The sequence below is a fragment of the Drosophila hydei genome, unplaced genomic scaffold, assembly GCF_003285905.1.
Source record: "Drosophila hydei strain 15085-1641.00,03,60 unplaced genomic scaffold, DhydRS2 tig00000060-arrow-pilon, whole genome shotgun sequence".
NCBI lineage: Eukaryota > Metazoa > Arthropoda > Insecta > Diptera > Drosophilidae > Drosophila > Drosophila hydei.
The window spans coordinates 10,364,928-10,387,652 of NW_022045656.1; the positions used below are offsets into that span (position 1 = coordinate 10,364,928).

General features: G+C 41.1%; 4 protein-coding genes across 4 annotated transcripts; 3 read left to right on the forward strand and 1 right to left on the reverse strand.

Annotated features, from left to right (window-relative positions):
• Nucleotides 1-540: 540 nt before the first annotated feature.
• On the forward strand, nt 541-11,010 carry LOC111597102 (latrophilin Cirl). The gene is made up of 12 exons (XM_023311645.2): nt 541-881; nt 1,105-1,168; nt 2,429-3,051; nt 3,324-4,786; nt 4,854-5,081; nt 5,150-5,360; nt 5,425-5,665; nt 7,382-7,547; nt 7,608-7,837; nt 7,895-7,992; nt 8,066-9,925; nt 9,984-11,010. The coding sequence occupies exons 3-12, from the start codon at nt 2,633-2,635 to the stop codon at nt 10,438-10,440; spliced, it is 5,373 nt and encodes a 1,790-aa protein (XP_023167413.2). The 5' UTR covers nt 541-881; nt 1,105-1,168; nt 2,429-2,632; the 3' UTR covers nt 10,441-11,010.
• A 1,533-nt stretch (nt 11,011-12,543) lies between these two features.
• Nucleotides 12,544-13,230, forward strand: LOC111597096 (vacuolar protein-sorting-associated protein 25). The gene is made up of 2 exons (XM_023311637.2): nt 12,544-12,635; nt 12,690-13,230. Exons 1-2 carry the CDS (start codon nt 12,586-12,588, stop codon nt 13,162-13,164), a joined length of 525 nt encoding a protein of 174 aa, XP_023167405.2. The 5' UTR covers nt 12,544-12,585; the 3' UTR covers nt 13,165-13,230.
• Nucleotides 13,231-13,557: 327 nt separating this feature from the next.
• Nucleotides 13,558-15,862, forward strand: LOC111597077 (nucleoporin GLE1). Its single transcript, XM_023311607.2, has 2 exons — nt 13,558-13,654; nt 13,710-15,862. Exons 1-2 carry the CDS (start codon nt 13,652-13,654, stop codon nt 15,729-15,731), a joined length of 2,025 nt encoding a protein of 674 aa, XP_023167375.2. The 5' UTR covers nt 13,558-13,651; the 3' UTR covers nt 15,732-15,862.
• A 655-nt stretch (nt 15,863-16,517) lies between these two features.
• On the reverse strand, nt 16,518-18,221 carry LOC111597078 (zinc finger CCCH domain-containing protein 15 homolog). Its single transcript, XM_023311608.1, has 3 exons — nt 18,026-18,221; nt 17,466-17,903; nt 16,518-17,408 (listed from the first exon to the last, which is right to left on the reverse strand). The coding sequence occupies exons 1-3, from the start codon at nt 18,092-18,094 to the stop codon at nt 16,707-16,709; spliced, it is 1,209 nt and encodes a 402-aa protein (XP_023167376.1). The 5' UTR covers nt 18,095-18,221; the 3' UTR covers nt 16,518-16,706.
• Nucleotides 18,222-22,725: the final 4,504 nt, after the last annotated feature.

Here is a 22,725-nt window from a genome sequence, read left to right on the forward strand (position 1 = left end):
TTTTTTAAATTTTTTGAAACCCTCCTTTTGAAAGCTCCCTTTGAAAGCTATTGTATTTTACACAATTTGCAATGAGAAAACATTAATTTCTTTCGAGTTCAAATTGACCGCCCTTCCAAACGAGTTGGCAGCTCGGTAAAATATACTTTAGCTTGCTTATATTGCTGTCCCTTTTCTACGCATTGACTATCATTCATTCAAGTGTACAGAATTTTTCTGGATGAAAGTAGCTTGTGATTTGCGCTGCATTAAATTGTAAAAAAGCAGTTTTAGACAAGTGTTGAAAATATAAACATTATAAAATAAGTAATTTCCATGTTTGACTTAATGAAATTACATATATTTGGTATTCACTTATCCGCATAAACCAAAAACTGAAGACTTAATAAACGCGACTCAACCTAAACCAAAACCAGTTTTCATTCTCAAGCGACTTTCCCAACTTCACCATTTCATACTCATCTCATACGTCAGCAAGTGCAGTCGTGTTCTGTTGAAGTATATCTAAAAAAAGAAAAATTATTAAACAAAAATTATAGTTAACTAAAAATTTACAATAAAATATACAGTTTGTGTTAAGATACTAAAACTGAAATCATGAATTTCGTGCAAAAAAGTGTACTTAAAAAGTCATACGAAAAAGCCGAAAAAAATTTCCAGTCGGGGTGCTCCGCTGGCCAAAGCAGCGCAGTCTCCGCTGAAGCTAAAATAACTTGACTGTGTTAGTGTGTAGTTGTATGTGTGACATATGTGGAAACACCAGCAACAGCGGCAGCGCAGTCAGCGTCAACTTTTCTCTACATGGAACTGCATTTTACGAATGCAATTTGAGTGTACAAAGAAAACGAGTCTTTGTTCGTCTGAAAAGCGGCAAATGAAGGGTGTGTACATACATAAATATATATATATATATATATTCATTCTTACAAGCAAGCATATGTATGCATGTATCTTCTGTATATTTGTGTGTATTTATAGACTCCATTTTGGTGTTTATCTTCTGTTTGCTTTGCCTTAGTTTATCTCTGCTCCGTTCGATTTCACATGTAAATAAATATGTACCAATGTATGTGACTAATGGCCTGATTTCTGTTGTACTTTCAGTTGTGGTTCGTTCGTACCTTTTTGTGTGGCTTGCAAATGGCGTTGAACGAATTGGGAAATTGTGGTAAGTGAACTTTAACCCTTAATTAGGTCATGTTAGTTGTATTGCACAGTTGATTAATATATTATAGAGAGAAAAATCAATAAATTCATATGAGGAATTCTTATAGAATAGAGCCTTGAAAATTCGTCGATTTTTAGAGAGAAAGATAGAAAAATAAAAATGAATTTATTTGATGTGTATATATTATTTTTGAGTTTTACAATCTATCTATATTATATATTCTACACACTTAAAACTCATTGGCCTACGGCCGAGACCTAATCTTAGACCTCAATCCATTTTTAGAAAAGGAAATAAAATAGATATCTATCTAGAAACAAGGAAAATTGAGAACATAATAAATTGAGTTTTTTTCAAAGCATATACATCGATCACAACTGAACAATCCGTTGACTATGGAGTCAACACCTGAATATTGCATTTTCTGAGATAAATTGAAAGAGGCTGACACTTTTTCTGCCTTCATTGTTATAAACTACTAGTAGACAATGCAACGTTTACATTAAAATAGTTGAGTGCAGCACAATATTTACGATACAAGCTTGCACAACTTTAAGCCTTAATTACCCAACTGAATAGCAGAATATAAATATTGATTAAATGCTTGTCTCAGTAATATTTAAGTAGGAAATACCCATACGTAATTAGAATTTGTGCTACGCAAACTGCTTTTGACATCACACTTAGTGTTATATATATTTGAATAATTTTAAAATCTATTTATTTTCTTATCACTAGTTCAGTAAATATTACGCTTTAAGATTATTTGTGAAAGCATGCTTAGGATACAAAAACTTATTTAGTATATTTGGAATCTTTAAGCCTAAAAATTTCGTTTTTCGATTATTATCGATATCTTGTAAATTAAAAAATGATGATGATGTTGACATACTTTACAAATTTAAAGTCTGTGAGTTATACGTGTATATACATACATACGGGTTTTGTTCAGTATAAATATATATCGTAAATTATACAAGAATTACTATTTTTTATATTTTCTTGTTGAAATTAGAGTTATTACTAAAACTAACAGCATGTTTGAATTTTAGACTTCTAAGACTTAGTTTTCACTTACTACTTTAAGCACAGATTAAAAGCAAATTTAACTTGTCGTCTGAGACCTTAGGAATGACCCGAAGTGCTCAATAAAATATTATCAATTATTTTTGTGATTTGTTTTTTCGACTGTCCGCTTTGTTATCAGTAAGTGGCTGTCATATCAAATAAGTAAATTATATCAAAACCATTTTCTTACAGTTCAACAAACTCGGACAAGAGTTGATAACCAGTCAAGATTGATGATAGCATTCGGGACAAGGGCCGACCTGCAAGTTCAGTGGGCTGTGCCTGGCAGGATTTGGTATTTATGACTACTATTCTACTTGCTGCAAAGCATCGCTAACGACCCACCAACCCACCACACATACTAAGTATATTGCAGACAGCGTAAAAGCGTGTATCATGATATATATATCTATATATATATACATTACATATGTATATGCTCCATATATAGCTTGTAAGTGTCTTTGCAGAACCAATCACCAACCAAAACCAAACCAAACTACAACAAATCAACGCAGCGCTAATAACAAACTTTCTCTATTTCACATACCCATCTATATATATTTATATGCAACGATTCCAATTATATGGAAATATGTATTTACTCATGTTGAACCATTTACAGCGCCCAAATACCAAACTGCTTACGCCTGCGAAGGTAAGCAACTGACTATCGAATGCGAACCGGGCGACTTAATCAATCTGATACGAGCCAACTACGGTCGTTTCTCGATCACCATCTGCAATGATCATGGCAACGTTGAGTGGAGCGTCAATTGTATGTTTCCCAAAAGTCTCACCGTGCTAAACTCAAAGTAAGCTTTATCAATAATTATTAGAATTATAAAACAAATTGCACACATTTAAATATCTTTTCAATCATGATGTGCCTATATGCGATATAAGTCTGAATTAAAAAGGACATTCGTCTGCACACTTTGTGACAGACTTAGAATAGAGACATTATATATATCAGAACTAAATATACAACTTATTGAAAGAGTAATTAAATATCCGTGCCATGATTACATCGTATTCTATTTATTATATCGCTAGATATTAATAATTCATTTGTTTCGCTTCACAGATGTTCGCACAAGCAAAGCTGCAGTGTTCTGGCTGCCACCAGCATGTTCGGTGACCCCTGTCCTGGTACACACAAATATTTGGAGGCGCATTATCAATGCATTTCGGCGGCACAAACGTCGACGACTACAAATAGGCCAAGTCCCCCACCATGGGTGCTAAGCAATGGCCCGCCCATCTTTGGTAATGGTAGCGGTCTTATACAGGTACCGCCACCTCTGCCGCCGCGTCTGCCCAGTCTGCCTGGTGTTGTGGGCATTCATGGCATCAATGCAGTGCCGCCCACGCACTCGACGCCCAGCAGCAGCACAGCTGCGCTGCCTGGTGGCAGACTCAAGGGCGTCACTAGCGCAACTACCAAGCATCCAGGTGGTCGACACGACGGATTGCCGCCCCCACCCCAATTGCATCATCACCACCATCACACGGATGAGACAGTGCCCACCAAACCGAGCAGCAGCAGCAACAGCGGAGGCACTGGCAATGTTACGTCTCCATCCAATACACGGATTTTGACGGGCGTCGGTGGTGCTGGCAGCGATGATGGCACGTTGCTAACTACCAAGAGTTCGCCGAATCGTACACCGGGTACAACAGCCGGTGCAACCAACAGCAGCGTAAATATTGGTGGTGCTGGAACTGGTAATGTAGTGCGCACTATAAATAACATCAATTTGAATGCGGCTGGCATGGGTACAGACGATGAGTCCAAATTGTTTTGCGGTGCTATGCATGCTCGCAATCTCTTCTGGAACATGACCCGCGTGGGCGACGTTAATGTGCAGCCATGTCCAGGCGGCGCTGCTGGCATTGCCAAGTGGCGTTGTGTCTTGATGAAGCGTTTGCCGGATTCGGGCTACGATGAATATGATGATGAGTTGCCAGCTGCTAGTAGCACAACGCCTCTACCGTCCAGCAACGGTGGCGATTGCTTGCACAACAGCAGCAGCTGCGATCCGCCAGTGAGCATGGCACATAAGGTCAACCAAAACCAGCGACTTCGCAACTTTGAGCCCACGTGGCATCCACTCACACCTGACCTAACACAGTGCCGCAGTCTTTGGCTAAATAGCCTCGAGATGCGTGTTAACCAGCGCGATTCGTCTTTAACGTCGATCGCCAACGATCTATCGGAGGTGACCAGTAGTAAGACGCTCTATGGCGGCGACATGCTTGTCACAACCAAGATCATACAAACTATGTCAGAGAAGATGCTGCACGATAAGGAAACGTTTCCCGATCAGCGGCAACGTGAAGCTATTATTATGGAGCTGCTGCATGGCGTTGTCAAAACTGGATCCAATTTACTTGACGAATCACAACTCTCCTCTTGGCTAGATCTCAATCCAGAGGATCAAATGCGCGTTGCCACCTCTCTGCTAACTGGTCTTGAGTACAATGCCTTTCTGCTAGCCGATACGATTATCAGGGAGCGTAATGTAGTCCAGAAGGTCAAAAACATATGTAAGTACTTGAATCTTTTAGGAGTTGTATGTGAACGAAAATACAATTGTACACTTTTATTTTTTAGTGCTCTCTGTTCGCGTATTGGAAACAAAAACTATTCATGGTAGTGTCGTATTTCCCGACTCTGATCAATGGCCACTGAGCTCCGATCGCATTGAATTGCCACGCACAGCTCTAATCGAAAACAGCGAAGGTGGCCTGGTGCGCATTGTATTTGCGGCGTTTGATCGACTAGAGTCCATACTGAAGCCCAGCTATGATCATTTCGATCTAAAAAGTGCGCGTAGCTATGGTAGGTTATCTATAGCATCCATGCCTTTTCCGTTCTAAGAACTAATACTTTATCTATTATCTATGCAGTACGAAACACAGCTATATTATCGAATGACAGTGATGCAGCTGCTGGAGAGATGCAGCAGCGCATACGCATTCTCAACAGTAAGGTGATCTCGGCCAGCCTGGGCAAAGGCCGCCACATACAACTGTCACAGCCAATCACACTAGTGCTAAAGCACTTGAAAACGGAGAATGTCAGCAATCCCACCTGTGTTTTTTGGAACTACATTGACCAGTAAATAAACACTTGACTTGACTAGTTATAGACATGCTGATGTAAACAACATTTATAATTACAGTGCCTGGTCTGCCAATGGCTGCAGTCTTGAGTCGACGAATCGAACACACAGCGTCTGCAGCTGCAATCATTTAACCAATTTTGCAATACTTATGGATGTTGTCGATGAGCACCAGCACTCGCTATTCACCATGTTCGATGGAAATATGCGTATCTTTATCTATATCAGCGTTGCGATTTGCGTGATTTTCATCATTATTGCGCTGCTCACACTAAAGCTCTTCAATGGCGTCTTCGTTAAGGTAAGAAACGCAAACTCTACGCAATTGCCGCATCAGCGCGCGGGCAGCAGCAGGCGGCAGCAGAATAATATACGCGATCAGACCCATGAATCATTGACACTCACTACGCCAACTGGCCCAAACAATAATCACAACAACAACAATATGCAACAGCACACCAATTTCATACAGCATAACTCCATACGCAACTCGCATCGTAACAATCTAAATTATAATCTTCAGCAACAGCAGCAGCAGCAACAACAACAGCAACAGGTGGTCGCTGCTGCAGCTGCTGCTGTGGTGCTCTCCCACGGTCATAATAATCACAACATAAACCAATCGCAACGCGGTATGCAAATGAACAATTTAAATTTGAATTTGCATCCTCATGGCCCGCAATCGGCTGCTGCATCGAATACAACTACAACAGCAGCTGCTGCTGCAGCGGCAGCGTCAATTGCTGCTGCCTTGCAGCAACATGCTGCTCATGTGGGTGCAGCTGCTGCCAATGCTGCTGTCAGCAACAATTTAAATATTAGCCACAATTATCTGCATACGCGACAACAGACACAGCATCAGCAGCAACAGCAGCAGCAACAACAACAACAGCAGCAGCAGCAACAGCATCAGCATGCAACACAGCACTCGCAGCACAATCATAATCTGAATGTCGATGGCAGCAACGCGTTGGACACGAACAACATCATAATGCAGGCTAATATGGATGACTTGCAATATAAGTGGTGGTGGTGGTGAAAACAATAAGAGCATTGCACAATTGTAGGCTAGGCTAGGATACATATCTATATAAACAAAATATATATAGCTAGACATCTGTATACACATTGTCTCATAGCTAGAGAGTTAGATATATAATTGCAGAGAAGCCCCTGGGCAACATGCACATGTGATATAAAGCTTAAGTAACTTAAATTGTATTTGTTAACAGAACTAACACAATTCTTAACAGAAGACTTTAGTGCAAGGCTTGGTCGAAGATCGGAAGTACAAACAATTAATTATAATTGTTTTTCTAATTCTTTTTAATTTGATTACGTCAATTTTAATGACAAATATAAAACATGCCCCCAGCCTTGTACCTCTATAGATATTCCCTTTAGTTATTGTAGTTGAAATAAGTTTAGCGCATTTTCTTTACTAGTTATTACTAGTGAAATATACATTTTTGGCATGCTATAAATGTTGTGAGTACTCTCATGATGGAACATTAACAAATCGATTAATTTATGTGAATTTCCTTGTTTAACAAATTAACTTAAAAACCAGATAATATTTATGCATTTAGTTCTTTTGTCATTTTCGTAATTTTCTTTGTGTGTGTGTAATTAATAATAAAAATGTTTCTAATTTTGCATTGTAAATATTTGTATTTTGTGTTTATTCCTTTTGTAGTACTTTTTTATTTCTATTACATATATTTGCTTGTTTCGTGTCTTGTTTCATATTCATGTTTTGTTTTGTTTTATGCGCTAAATGTTGTAACAGTCATAGAATGTTTTAATCAATTTATTTTCGGATATTTTCACCACCAAAAAACCACCAAAATTATTGTAAACTAAATTAAGTTGAGATGAAAAAGCAAATCTTTTCGGGCTGAGTTGAAGGAAACCAAAGACAACTTGTAAAATCCCTTTTACTTTCGCGCAATTTTCGAACTTTCTTTATCTCCCACTTTCTCTCGCTCACTATCTCTCTCTCTTTTTCTTTCTGCAGTCTGCACGCACCTCGATCTATAGCAGCATTTATATTTGCCTGCTGGCCATTGAGCTGCTCTTTCTGCTGGGAATCGAACAGACCGAAACAAGCATATTTTGTGGGTTCATTACCATCTTTCTGCACTGTGCCATACTCTCGGGCACCGCCTGGTTTTGCTATGAAGGTAAGCGCTAATAGGTTTTAGTGGGTAGCGCAACTTCTAACGTTTCCAACTTACGCGCAGCCTTCCATTCATACTCCACGCTCACATCTGATGAGCTGCTACTGGAAGTGGATCAAACGCCTAAGGTGAACTGCTATTATCTGTTGTCCTATGGCCTCTCATTGAGTGTGGTGGCCATTTCGCTGGTGATCGATCCCAGTACATACACGCAAAATGATTACTGTGTCCTCATGGAAGCCAACGCGCTCTTCTATGCCTCCTTCGTGGCGCCCGTATTGTTATTCTTTGTGGTAGGTTCCAGTACTAAGCACTCAAATGCATTGCCTAATACTTAACTCTCTGAACAGGCGGCTATTACCTATACCTTTTTGTCGTGGATCATCATGCGCCGCAAGAGTCGAACTGCTCTGAAGACCAAGGAGCACACGCGATTAGCTAATGTGCGGTATGTTACACCTTGTAAACGATCTAAAATTATTTCCAAATTCTATAAATCCATTTTTTATTCGGTTGTTTAGGTTCGACATACGCTGCTCATTTGTCTTTCTGTTGCTGCTTAGCGCCGTTTGGTGCTCCGCCTACTTTTATTTGCGGGACGCAAAACTCGACGAGGATGTGGCCACCATCTACGGCTACTGTTTCATCTGTTTCAACACACTGCTAGGCATCTACATATTTGTATTCCATTGTATACAAAACGAGAAAATTCGCCGCGAATATCGGAAATACGTCCGTCAACATGCCTGGCTGCCGAAATGCCTGCGTTGTTCAAAGACGTCAATCTCCTCGGGTGTAGTAGCTGGTAATGGCGGCACAGGAGTCGGAAATGCTGCCAACAACTCTGCTGGTACACTTTCCAAGTCGAAGTCGAAACTACCGCTGGGCGCAAACGACGAAATTCGCGATGTGGATCCACAGCTGCAGCAACATGATCTGCCAGTTGCCGAAGACGCGATAATTATGGGCGCCGGCTCTGACTGTGAGCTAAACGAAGCCCAACAACGTCGCACGCTCAAAAGTGGACTTTTAACGGGTAGCCTGCAGCCAGCACCAGTTGGTGCGGTTGTGCACGAGCGAAGCACGTTACGTTCCACTGGAATGGCTAGCGTAGGCCATGCATCACCAACTAGCTCAGCTGGCTCCACACATTTGATATTTGCACATAAGCAACAGCAACAGCAGCTCCAACAAGCAGGCGAAACCTACTACCATCAGCCAGACTACTACAGCTGGAAACATCCGCCTGGAGGTCAACGCGAATACTACAACAATGCTGGAGGGGCAGTGGGTGCAGGTGTGGGTGGCGTAGGAGGTGCCTCGCCACAACAGGCACATGAGGTGTTTTATTGGACACAGAAACATAACAACCAGCACGGCAAGAAAAAGCGTGGGGGAGGGGCCGGAGCTGTGCCCGCATCACCCAGCGGATCTCTTCACAGTCGCGTCACGGCCGCCTCGCAGGTGTTGTTTTACCCATCGTATAAGAAGACCACCGGCTTGAAACAGGCGCCACCATCACAACAATCGTACCCACACTATGCTGAGGCTCTTGACCCACCCAATGCTGCTTACTACCAACAACAGCTGCAGCAACAACAACAGCAGTTGCGTCAGCAACGTCAGCAGCAGCAGCAACAACAACAACAGCTATCCTCAGACGAGGAACAGGCGGAACAGCATGCACACCTATTACACTTGCAGCACCAGCAACGACGTGTTGGTGGACAGCAATTGCCAGCGCCGCCGCCGCACATAGCGCAGTACCAACAGGAGTTGTTAGCACAACAGCAACGCCAACAGTATAGAAATAAGCATTCCAACTGTGATCTTAGCCAGGGCATGGGCTTAGGAATAAACATGGGCGTTGGCCATGGCGATGCCTATTACAATCAAGGCGGTAGCAGCAATGGCGGCGGCGATGCTGGTGGGCCTGTTTACGAGGAGATTCTGAGTAACCGAAACTCGGATGTGCAGCACTATGAAGTAGGCGACTTTGATGTGGATGAAGTGTATAACAACAGCGTTGGCACAGGCGTCTTTAACAGCATGCGCGCCGCAGTAGCTGCTGGAGGAAGTCGCTATTGTGGTGGCAGTCTAAGCGGAGGCAGCGTTACCTCCAGAAATCAACAGCAACAGCAACAAAAACAGAAGCAACCGCCACGACGCTGTGCAGCTGATGATGATGACGACGACGACGATGATGATGATGAGTATGATGACGAGGTGACGGCAGCGGAACAGTTGCATGACAGCGTCTGTGATGATGAGGATAATGAGAGCGATATTGATGACGATACTCACGGATTGCCACCTCAAAGTGATGAGCGAATGCGTCGTCTAATGGCGCTCCAAGATGAAGATTTTAAACGGCGGTTTCAGTAAGTAACTCGATAACTTCTTCAATAGTCAAAGATTAAACCAAAATATTATTTACAGACGCCAGCAGAGAAAGAATGGCTTGCCCCTTGATTATGGAGCGTCGATCCAATCTGCAGCAGCAACCCACCCAGAGCACAATGGCGCGGTTTTTGGGGTTAGCGGCGGCGTTGGTGAGGGCTCCATGCGTGGCGCATACAGGCAACAGCAACAGCAGAATGCCAAGTCGCCGAACGCACGCTTGGCGGTAAATGAGCTGTTTGGCCATGGTAATGCAGGACCGCCGCTGCCACCGGCCAACCAGACGCCAGCACAAAAGCGTCAGCAGTTACAAAAACTATCACCGCAGTCCACAACATCTTCGTCGTCGCACACATCTCACAGCAATCCCCAACATGCTCCTGCACATCATCTCCAGCATCACCACACACAACAGCAGCAGCAGGCTCGTCATTTATCAGCAATGTTGGATGAGAATAATACCGTGCGCTGCTATCTGGAACCTTTGGCTAAGTAGACGGCAGCAAGCAATAGTAGCCAGCAGCAGCAGCCCTCCACAACTTGCATGGCAGGCAGCCGATCGTTGTCTTAGGCAAAAATTGTAGCTTAGGTTTAGCTATACTCTAGTATTAGTCATTAGTCGAAATATGGAGCATTGTGTGAAACAACATGCTGTCATGTCATGCTATACGTGCAGTGATTCGAGAATCCCAAAACTTTATATGTATATGTAACTCAATTAGACCATAGGCTAAACAACCAACCAACCAACCAACAAAACAAGCAACCAATGCGGAGCAAAATAAATGCAATATGCAAACGAAATGGATATTGTCGATGCTCACAATTTATACCAACTCGATATATAAATGTATGTACTGTATGTATATGTATAATGTAATATGTAATGTATAACGTATGTGAAGCGCATACAGGTCACCCAAATGCCATTTTTAAGTAGGCTACCAATAACATTATACCATATATATATATATGTTTGTAAGGTCTGAGAACTGTATGTAAATGATATTTAGGGCGAGCATATTATGTATTTTATGTAATTTATAAGGCATATATTGTTTATTTGATTTTTTTGCTAATTAATAATTTAAGAAAACTTTTGTTTGTTTTTGGCGACATTTTATATTTATACACAGGCGTCAGGTCTATGTGCTGAAGATTTGTTCTCGAATGTATGGCAAAAAAAAAAAAAAACAAAACGTATATTAAAATATATGTTTGGTTTCTTTGGAACGTGCTGTAAATTAAGCTTAGATGCACGAAAAGAAAAGCAAATCTTTTGCAGATTTAAAATGATTTTAATTATTCAATTTTTTGCCATTTGTTATTGCATTTCTTTTGAACCTACTTTAAGAGAACCAGCAAAGCATTTCAAGTGTACATTTTCATTAATATGCTTAAAGCACAGTTATAGGGCATTTATTTTTTACAATCGTTCATTTTTGTCTAATTAAAGAAATTAGTAGAGCGCTTTACTATACGTACGAGACAGCAAAAAAAAAAACAAAAAGTTATGGCTACATAAATGTCTAGAATTAGCAACGCAAGGAATGAAAACCGAAACAGTAAAACATATATACCTACTTATATAGTAAAGAAAGATTTCAACCAAACCTCACTTGTTAACTAGGAACTAACTGTAAAACTCTTTAAACTAGCTAACACAAAACTGAACTATAAAAGAGACACCTTTGTTTCCCGATATATATATATAATTATATATATATGGCTCTCTAGATAATTTCCACGCATGTGTACAAAACCAAATAAAGACAAAAGCAAAGTGCAAAGAAAAACATAATATTACTCTAAATATTACTATTAAATATGTACTGCCTGCACAGCTCTCTCCTTCAACCCAGCAAGAATACAAATTACCATTAAATATAGTAAATCAAGCCTAATACAAAGCCATTTAGATTGCAGCAAAATAAGAAATGAAAACTTATAACGAGCACAAATGCACACACTCACACACACAAAATTACTTCTAAAGCACGACGATGCTTCTAAATTTTATAAAGATATAAAAAATAATTGAAAGAAACCACATAAGTTTACTAACATTAAATTTAAATAGGTATAATGGAATGCAGTTTAGGGCAAAGCAGCAGCTGGTTTAAGCAAAATCAAGAGAAACTAAATAAAAATATATATTAAAAATAAAAAGAAAAGACAAACCGAAATATTGAATGTATAGTGTTGCGCCTCCTAGTACTTTAAATATATAATTGATCAAGAATATATTTATATATATATCTGATATAAGTATATGTAAATTGATATTTATGATTGTAATGCAAAGCAAATGCCGATATCTATATAATACTTCTTTTTGTCTCTACATGTTTACTTTTGGATGGAAATGTAACAATTACAACAAATAGCAAAGATGAAATGAACTCAAACTGTATGGAATAAAAATGTTAATGTACACAATTTTTCTAATTAAGACAAATAAAGAAGCAAATTGAATGCATTGCAAATTGTAATTTCAGCTGGGACACCATGAATTCAAATTTGAAAATAAATCGTATCGATTATCGCAATAGTAAGTTTTGGCACCGAATAATCGATAGCATAGTGGCAACTCCGCTTGAACATATGTTCTGTGTGACATGACGTCAATTTTAACTAAACAATGGCCGAGTTCCAATGGCCCTGGGAGTACACATTTCCTCCTTTCTTCACGTAAGTAACAATACAACATAGATTATGGTAAATTTACTCATTAATATATCATAGTTTGCAGCCGCATGAAGAAACACGCAGACAACAGCTGAAGGTGTGGACAGATCTCTTTCTGAAATACCTCAAACATGTGAATAGGTTTACAATTGATACAAACGATCAAAACTTGCCATTATTTTTTAATGAATCAATAAATCGACGCTTATCGCCTGAGCTAATACTGCTCATACTAGAGCAGTTGCAACAAAGCGGACATGCTGCTCCACTGGACAAACGACGTCAGGAGTGGCATGTCTATCACTACACGCTGGAAGAATACGGAAATATGGTCTACGATTGGATACAAGAGACCGGACAGACGAATAGTATTTGTACACTCTACGAGCTAGTCGCTGGCGAAAATAGCACCCAGATGGAGTTCCATAATATGGACGAAGACGTATTGCTAAACGCTTTACGTCTGCTCGAGGGGAAGGGAAAATGTGAACTTATTGAAATGGATGGTAGTCATGGAGTTAAATTTTTCTAAATTATTTATGTATTTGTGTTTCAAATATGCATAGTGTTAAATACAGCCTTATCATTTTTATTTTGCAATGTTCCTTTGTGCTGAATACAAATAATGCAAGTGACGAGAGTTGAAAAAGTTGATTTCTTAAATCAGCTGATTAGTTTCACAAAGAATATATGTAAACAAAAAAGCTGATAACGAAGCAGATAACAAAAATCGTATCGAGTTCAAAAAACCAATTTCATTCTGTTTGATAAATTACCGCTTAACTTAAATTTAGCTGTAAAAAATTAATAATACGTATAACATTTACAAATCAGAAAAATGATTTAATACTCTGGTTGAACTGCTTGCAGCTCATTTGGCGATGAAGCTCGATTGAACTAGTTCATAGTTGAAATACAGCTACCCATCTCTATGCTGTTTTGTTTAGTTTTTATATCGGCCGGCGTGACGCCGCCATCTATATTTTGTCGAATATTTGTAAAGTTGTAAAATAATTAAAATGGTGAGTATATAGTGAATCTTAACAAATAGAGCTAACAGCCTGAAATTGATCTTAGAGCGTGGATGACTTAGTGCGGGACCATACACGTCTCATGAATGTTCATACGGTACTTCAGCACGCGGCTGTGGCGTCTTTAGCTTGCACGGGACCGCGCACAATTGGTCCGGATCAGAAGCAAAAACAAGTGGAAAAATCACTTAGTCCGAACGTTGTCGAGCCAGTCCAAACTACCCTCTCTCAATTATCAATTACCACGTTAAATAAGCAGACATCTCCAGTGGATATTTTACCAAGCATTGGCCCTGATGTAAACGACATAAATGCAAGCATTGTCAAGCGGGAGCTAGATAAGGAATGTAAGCGAAGTGTGCGCTATCAATTGAATCTGATTAAAGAACGGCAGCAAAAAGCGATCAATGAACGCTTTGCCACCCAGCAGAAGACAGAACAGCAGCAGCTGCGTGTTAGTAACCGGGCAAAACGTGAAGAGAGCGACAAACTTTTGCAGCAGCAGGCCGAGCAACTGGCCAAAGCAGAACTGGAGGCGCAACAGCGCGAGCAAAAAGCGCTGATTAAGCAAAATAACCAAAAACTGTATTTGCTGACAATCGAGGGCGTTTCGCGTTGTCATCGGCGATTTTGCAGTAAGTATGAATTGGTGACAAAGCTGTTCCTGGCCCTGGACAAGGAGACCGTACAGGCATGTGCCGCTCATAATGCTGAATTACGGGAGCTGGGACAACTGTTCGATCAGCTAGTTGAAAAACTTAAAAAAGGAAGCAGCGACCCACCAGAACTGAGTTGTGTCTTCACAGCGGAACAATATTGCCAGCGCCTGGATAGACTGGACGAGAATCTACACAAACAACTGTCGGAGCAGCAGCAACAGCAACTAGACAAAGCCAAAAAGTTGGCGGAAGAGAAAGAAAAGCAGCGCCTACTAGAAGTAGAGGAGCAGCAGAAACAGCAGGAACAGAAACAGCAGCAGTTGGAGGCTGAGCTTAAAGCAACAGCCGATGCTGCCGCAACTGCGGCCGCTGCGGCTGCAAACGTAGCGACGACTGCAGCAACAGCACAGGAGGCGCCAACTACAGAGGCTCCAGTGACAGCAACAGTCCCAGCTAGCATCTCCACCAGCTATGTGCATCCAACACGTTTGGCTTTCTACAACGAGATCAATGCATTGTATCAGAGCAAAGTGGATGCTGTCAAACCACTTCAGACGGACGAGGCTTGGAAAAAGTATCGAACAAATTGTCAGCGAACCATCAATTTGCCACTGAACGCGATCACAGCGACTAGTGCCCAGCATCTCAAGACTAACTTTGATAAGCTATACAATTTCTTTGCGGGCCAACCCGTAAGAACTACGGACGGCAGTACGATAACCATTAATGATCATCCATTGGCAAGGGACTATTGCATTCTGCTAATGGCGAAGAAGTTTGTTAGCCAAACAGACACCGCCATATCGAGTAATCCTCAAGCAGCCTTCCCATTTGCCTCGGTGATTGTTACCTTTTGGAAGCTGCTGCCCGACTTTGGCAAGATCTTCTTGGCCTACATGTACAAGGAGTCGCCGTATCTGGTTCCTTACGTTATACCACAGCAGCCGGATCAATCACCCGAGCAGTACTTAAAGACAATGGGCTATCGCATCACCGAGAACAATGAGCTGGAGAAGCCGGACATGTTTCTCAAGCGTCAGACTGGCATTGCGCGTCTGTATGCTGCAGTAATTATCACGCCTGGCCGCCAGGCAGATGGACCCAACCATTGCTTTGGCCTGGAGGAGGCTTGGCGTTGGCTCACCCACATTATGCTAGTGAAGCCATTGCCTGACATTTGCGCCACCATGATCATGGAGATGTTGCAGACCCTGGGCTTTGAGCTTTGGCGTGCCTACGGTAGGAACTTCCTAAAACTTCTACTATATATACAGACGGCGTATATGCCACAGCTGTCGGCCTATGACGAGGGCGGTCCAAAGACACGCCTCGAAATGCTGCTATCGAAATTTTTGCGTGAACGTCAAATACCACAGGCAATGGGCGTGTTGCCGCCAGGCTTTTGGTAGCTCTTTATATATATATATATATATGTTTATTATATAATTTAATTGTTATTACAACGTTCGTTATGATAAAAATAGTTGATGAGAAGCTTTCATGGGCCCATTCATTGTTAAATAAAGGCTACTAACTTACATATAAGCCAACATATTTTCAGATCTTTCCGCTTTTCCTCTTTCAGCAACGTTTTCACAGAACTCAAAGCATAGAAATTTCCGTCTATAAATATATAAATATAATAAAATATACTTATTTTACCGTCCAAATTTGTTTACAGAATGGTTCGAGTTAACTGTTCATCAGCGAAAAAGAGGCGCAAAACAAAATCTAAAAAAAGGAATGGGAAAAGCGTGCCGCTCAAAACGCTTTGTAAAGATAAATCTTTTCTTATATTTTTGAAGCACTTTTGTAGAAATGAAAATGTGCGGAAGTACAATATGTCCAAGCCGAAATGCTTGAGCATCGCAGCTAAAGTATGGAATCGTATGTCAGACTTAGAGAGGCTGCCCTATATGCACGAGTCTCGCAATTTCAAATATGTTTTTAAGTCAAGCAATAAATGCATGAACTGGTCCATCAAACAAGTCCGGCAAATACTCGTGGCCGATGGACAACTTTATCTGCAACGCCTCTGGCGGCTGGCATCAAAGCTGACTGCCTGGAATGATCAAGTGATTGACAATATTGAAGTAGTTGATGACGATGAGCTCTAAATGATGTCTGTGATAAATTTGTGATTGGTTAACATGGGTTCGACATATCTGTACAGATTGAAATAATAAAATATCCAATTAGTTTCGACACTTTTAGAACTTACAGCAATGGCACACAAATGCTGCAATGTGGCAAGACAACATTTGTGCAACACGTGAAGTCACAATTTTATTGATCAAAAGTTGCTAAAGGCAGAACTCATTATATGAACGTACGCAATTCAATATCAAACTATAACAAAGCATTGCTTTCGCTGCATTTGACGTCTAATCGTCCTCATCATCGTCGTCGTCATCAAGATCATCTAACTCGCCCGCCAAATCTAAGTCCGCAAATAGATCTTTGTTAATGGCGGGCTCATTATCAGCGCTGGATGCTGAGGGCGCTGCATCTTCGGCTGCAGCAGTCTTGGCTGCTTCTGTAGCTTGATCGAGTAATCGTGTACTGGATGCAATAGTGCCAGAACCGTCAACCTCTTTAGCTGCCAGTGAGAGCGCTGCCAAATCCAGCTCCTTAAATTCAACGGTATTGTCGTCATCATCGTCGTCACGTTTATAGATGTCAAATGCAGCATCGCCTTCCTCCATTGGACCATCGTCAACCAAATCGGGATTGAAGCTGAACATTTCGCGACCAGATATACCAAACTGTTTGCCCTTGCTGTAGTCGCTCTTTTTGCGTTCTTCGTCGGCAGCCAGTCTTTCCTTCTTCTCCTGTATCTTGCGCTTCTTCCAGGCCAGGAAAGATTCTAACGTTACCCGCGTCTGATGCGGTCCCAATGCGGCGCGCTCTTTCTCAATGAGATCGACCAGCGAAATCTCCGTTGGCTTCTCCTCCTTTTTCTTATCTCGCTTAAGTACATAGCCAGGAGGCAGCGCATGACGATAAATGCATTTTTCGCCATTGGGGCACTCCCAGAACCAACCGTACTTGGACTTCTCCACAGCTTCCAGAAAGTATTTGCAAATCTAATAAATATTTTCAAGTTAGATGAATATCCACAAAGCGATAATTGATATTCTTACAATATCCGTGGTAGGGCGACGCTTTTCACCCGAATGCTTCTTGTCGATAACCTCTTTGAGCTTGGCATCGTCCCAGTTAGTCATGGGATCATCTTCGCTATCGCGCATATCCACATAAACTGAACGTTTTTCCACCTTATTCTCCTGGGACAGGTCGTGCGAGAACTTGCACTTGTCACCCTTGGTGCAAGTGCCCTGCTTAAAGAATGCGCACACAACCGATTTTGGATCGGTGCCCTTTTCCACCTTTTGCGTTTGCACAGGCTTGAAGATCATTGCCAACTCTCTCTGATCCGCCAACTTTTTTTCTTTGTCCTCCTTTTTCTTATCGCCATCTTGGCGAGGATGATGCCCGCCGGCCTGCACTTGTTTCTGTACTTGCTGAATGAACTTCTGCTGCTTAGTTCCCTTCTTGTTCTTCAGACCAAATGTTTTATCCTGTCAAAATGAATAAATATAGTAAAATTGTTGACGTTGTATTGAACGGCTGTCCGTCGTGGGCTTTGCATTGAGGTTAAGTTTGATATCGCGATGGGGCAGACGTGCAACATTTGATTTACCTCTATGACCTTCTCCTTTTTCTTTTGTTCCGTCTTTTTGCTCGGACCTGGCGCCTTTTTCGGTGGCATCTTCGTGCAACAACAAATTTAAGAAGCTGAATATAAGATCCGAGATATGCGGAAAGTTATTTCTTACAAATTATAGTTAAACGGGCTGACACAGGAGCCACATAAAAACAGCAACGCCGTCAAACAACATTTGTCAGATATCGATATATCGATAGTAAGGCACAGGGTGCCCTATACGAAAATAATTGATTTACGTACGTCTGTCTGGCAGCACCAAAAACGAAAAGTAACTGAAAAATTGTTCAACCTATTCTAAAATCGGACAACGATTCCAACTCTTTCACTTGCCAGCCTAACAGTTGCAGATTACATATAGATGTATATGTATGTATATGAATATAAGTGTATATGTACGTACACATGTTGGCACACATATGTTTATTTTTATTTTATTTATTTATTATGGTTGTCGTTGTTCGCTTTTTATTATTTTGAAATTTGTGTATGCCCACTTCAGCGCACATGTTCAAGTTGTACATATTTCAATTATCTTCTCAGCACATCTCTCGCTCGCTCTCTCTCTCTAGCCTTCACAGCCAATACTGAATTTGTTTTCAAAGGCCTTTTCACTACACACGCACACATGTGCCTGAGCGTCGTGGGTGGTCTTTTATTCGTTGCTTCGCTTTGGGTGGTCTAACTCTTGGCTCTCGGTCTCTCTCCCTCTGTTCTCTGACTCGATCGTTGTTTGACTCTGCCAGTGTGTGTGCGTGTGTGCGTCTGTGTTTGTCTGTGAGTATGTGCCCCCATTGATCATTTTCTCGTTTAATAGTGCGTGACGTTTTCATAATGCCATTTCGCTCGCACTAATTTATGCCGCTGCCGCTGCCGCTGCTGCTTTTGGGTGCCCATTTTGATCCTTCTACGTTTTTATTCGAGCATAAAATTAGCAATTATTTGTTGTTGCTGTTGTTTTTTGTTTTTTATTGGTTTTTTAAGTGTGCGCCGGCTTCTGGGCGCTCGACACGCGTTGTGTGTGGCCTGAAATAACGAGTTTAGCTTTTATTATTTGCTATTTGGATTAACTTTTATTACTTTTTCTAGGAAGAATTTTGTGTGCAAAAATGTTTAGTTCTCATGTTGCGCTTTATAACTTTTGTTATTTAATTTTTATTTGTTTCCTATCATAGTAAAAGGGTTGAGGCATGGGAACTTAGACAATTTGTATTGTGGCACAACACAGGCAAGCTTTACTGTAGCAAATTAAAATATGCCCGCCGGCGTGCATTCCAAATTATGACAAGCGACACAGGCAAATGTTGTTGGCAACACAAGAAAACCGTTTCACATGCAATGTTGCCAACAATTATTTGTGTTGTTGACAGCAAGACAGATAGCAGCAGCAACAATTTGCATCAAAGCGAAGACAACAACAACAACAACAGCAACAGCAACAACAATATTGTTACTGCCGCTGTATAATTTACAGCGTGAAAGATCAAAAAACAAGGCGCAACAAAGATGTGCAGCAATAGCAACAACAGCAACAGCAACTGCAACAGCAACAGCAAGAGCAACAGCAGCTTCAGCAACATGTTGCCAGTACGCTGCCTCCGACAGGGCAGTTCATCCCGACAGTTAGCAGCTTGGGATCTGGGCAACTTGGCAAGTTGGCATCTTGGTGGTCCCCGCTACCAATAACCGCTGTCTGTTTGCAGCTATCTCCGAGTGCTGTGGCTGCTGCTGCTGTCAATCTATGGCGAAGGCAAATCTTGCTACTGTTTGTTATTGTTGCTGCTGCTGCTGCACACTGAGACCAAGCGAGGGCGAGAGAGTGAGAGAGACAGCATATAATTGCATATAGCGCCAGTTGCAGTTCCGGTCGGTTGAGTTTTTTTTTCTTTTTTGCTCCCCCTGGCTCTGTTTGTCGGCTCCTTCTTCTGCTGGCATTTGTTGTTGTTCTGCTTGCTGTTGCTGTTGCACGCGCTTTCTTTTTTTGCGGCGCCGCCACCACAGCCAAGCGCTCAACGGTTGCTGTCTCTCTCTGTGTGTGTGAGTGTGTGAGTGGGATTGGTGAATGGCATGTTGCCACCCAAGTTGCCAACTGTGTCTTGGTTGGCTGGCCAGACTTAATAGCCGCTTTCATTGGCCAAAGCTTGAACATTCAATCAGTCCGACCACACACAGCGCTGTTTATGCAACATGCTTGACTCTACAAACGGTAGCCATTCTTAATTACAACAACAACAACAACATCAAAAGCCATTGAGATAAATCGGAAACGGATATCGCTAATGAAACGAATTTCCATATTTATGTGTTAATAAAACCAGCAACAGCCACAACAACAACAGCAACAACAACTGCAACAACAGCAATATCAATAAAGTAGTCAAAAACCACATTTTCTACTTGGGCGGCCAAATCGTGTGCTTTTGGTTGCTCGCTCACGCAGTTTACTGTAGTCGGCTGTAGTCGACTGTAGATGACTGTGAACTAGTGAACTAGTGAACTTGTTCAAATTAACTAATTCAAATGAACCAGTTCAAATGAACTAATTCAAGTGAACTAGTTCAAATGAACTCGTTTAAATAAGCCAGTCAAGTGAACTAGTTCAAATGAACCAATTTAAATGAACCAGTTCAAATGAACCAATTCAGATGAACCAGTCCAGATAAACCAGTTCAAATGAACCAATTCAAATGAACTCGTTTAAATAAGCCTGTCAAGTGAACTAGTTCAAATGAACCAACTTAAATGAACCATTTCAAATGAACCATTTAAAATAAACCAGTTCAAATAAACCAGTTCAAATGAACCAGTTCAAATGAACCAATTCAAATGAACCAATTCAAATGAACTAATTCAAATGAACCAATTCAAATGAACTAATTCAAGTGAACTAGTTCAAGTGAACTTGTTCAAATGAACTGTAGTTTACTGTAGTCTACTGCAGTCCCCTGTAGTCTAGTGTAGTCTACTGTAGAAATCTATAATTCAAACAGTCACTAAATCTGCCTTCTTTTTGCAGCAAGATCTTTGTTTTATATATGACTTATGAACCAAAGAACAGCTTGATGTATCAATGGAAAACCCAACTTATTGATTTTTAAAACAATATACATACATCTATGTCTAATTGTAGCCTGTGAACGCGTATTATACAGTCGGTATCACCCGACTAAATTTATATCACTTTGTCTATAACTTATACATACATACATATGTATATTACTGTTCTGATTGTTAGTGTTGTGCAATTAATTTTACCAAATTTAGTTAGAGTTTATACCCTACACGCATGGAATGTGCGCAGAGGGGCATATTGCTGCTGCATCTAATATGTAACAGCAATGTGAAGTTAGTTAAATTTGAGATTAGGTAAAACTACTTTTAGTTCTGAATATTTTGGCTAAGGTATATGGAGTGCTAGCGCATGGAACACAAACCAGAGCTAGGGTATACCTCAGCACACATACATACATATATAACATTTTAATCGCTTAGCTAGTTCTCAAATATTTTCAAAATATATGTATATATTTTCTCTATGGGGCTGGCTGAGTTTAGATGTGGGGCCCACCAACGTAGCACGATGGGGCCTCCATCAGCGACGCCATAATAAATGATTGATCGAACCAGCTGTGCATGTGTGTGAGTGCGAGTCTCTCTCTCTCTCTCTTGCTGTGTGCTTTGGGCTTGCTTTGCGGCGTTGGCGGTGCCGTTTGATTGATGCGCTTTTGGTGCTGCGTCTGGGTTGGCGGTTCAGTTTTATACTTTTTTCACGCACTTGGCCCATGCTAGTTGTTGTTGTTGTTGCTTTTGGCATCTTTATGCTTCAACACAACTGTCAAAAGATTTGCCCACAGCAACAACAACAACAACAGCAAGAGCATCGATCGCTGTTCTGTGCTGTTTGCAGCATGCTGTGATTTTTATCGCCGTCACACACGATGTGTGTGGTCCCATCCCATTTCATTCCGAACCCAATTCATGTCCATGTCCATGCCCATGTCCAACTCCAGTTCCACTTCAACGTTCAAAGCCAAGCCTAAGTTGAGTTGTTATTGGTATTTCCGTTTTGGCTTGTGTTTCTGCATGGAATTGGGCGGAATTGGACTGCGACGCTAGGCTGTTTGCAATGATTGTCAAAGAGTGTTCCCTAATTCCATAATGTTTCACAATTAATTGAAGCAGCGAGAATATGTAAAAGCTTTTAAGGCTTTGCCTGAGGCTTAATTAACTTAATATATCAACCAGATGAACTTGATACATACTTTATTTATATTACTATTATATTTACTATTAACAGCTATAAAATCTTAACAATTCAATGTAGTACGCCAAATAGTATTGCTCTCAAATAGGTTTTATTTACCCACAACATGGTCATGGTAATTCTGGGTTTCGAAACATTTGTTAGCAGAGCCAAATGCCAATGAGCCGTGTAAACCGAGCCACGGCTCATATATCACTCGGTTCCAGATATGTTGTAGTAGTCGACTGGTCATTTTCCTTATAAATAGCACGTGTTGTGTTCTCTCTGTGTGTGAGTGTGTGCTTGACCTCAGCATGTGTTTGTCCCATGCCATATATGCATTGAATTCTATGGAAAAACATTTCGGCTAAGTTTTTATGGTCATCGTTCTACGGCCTTCCGACATTCCTCCATTCCTCTTCCCGACTAACTG

Coding starts and splice junctions, on each gene's coding strand:
- LOC111597102 (XM_023311645.2), top strand. CDS start 2,633: ATGATATATATATCTATATATATATACATTACATATGTATATGCTCCA. Junction 4,787..4,853: donor CCAGAAGGTCAAAAACATAT/GTAAGTACTTGA, acceptor TTTATTTTTTAG/TGCTCTCTGTTCGCGTATTG. Junction 7,993..8,065: donor ACGCGATTAGCTAATGTGCG/GTATGTTACACC, acceptor TCGGTTGTTTAG/GTTCGACATACGCTGCTCAT.
- LOC111597096 (XM_023311637.2), top strand. CDS start 12,586: ATGGCCGAGTTCCAATGGCCCTGGGAGTACACATTTCCTCCTTTCTTC. Junction 12,636..12,689: donor ACATTTCCTCCTTTCTTCAC/GTAAGTAACAAT, acceptor AATATATCATAG/TTTGCAGCCGCATGAAGAAA.
- LOC111597078 (XM_023311608.1), bottom strand. CDS start 18,094: ATGCCACCGAAAAAGGCGCCAGGTCCGAGCAAAAAGACGGAACAAAAG. Junction 17,904..18,025: donor AAAAGGAGAAGGTCATAGAG/GTAAATCAAATG, acceptor TCATTTTGACAG/GATAAAACATTTGGTCTGAA. Junction 17,409..17,465: donor GTCGCCCTACCACGGATATT/GTAAGAATATCA, acceptor AATATTTATTAG/ATTTGCAAATACTTTCTGGA.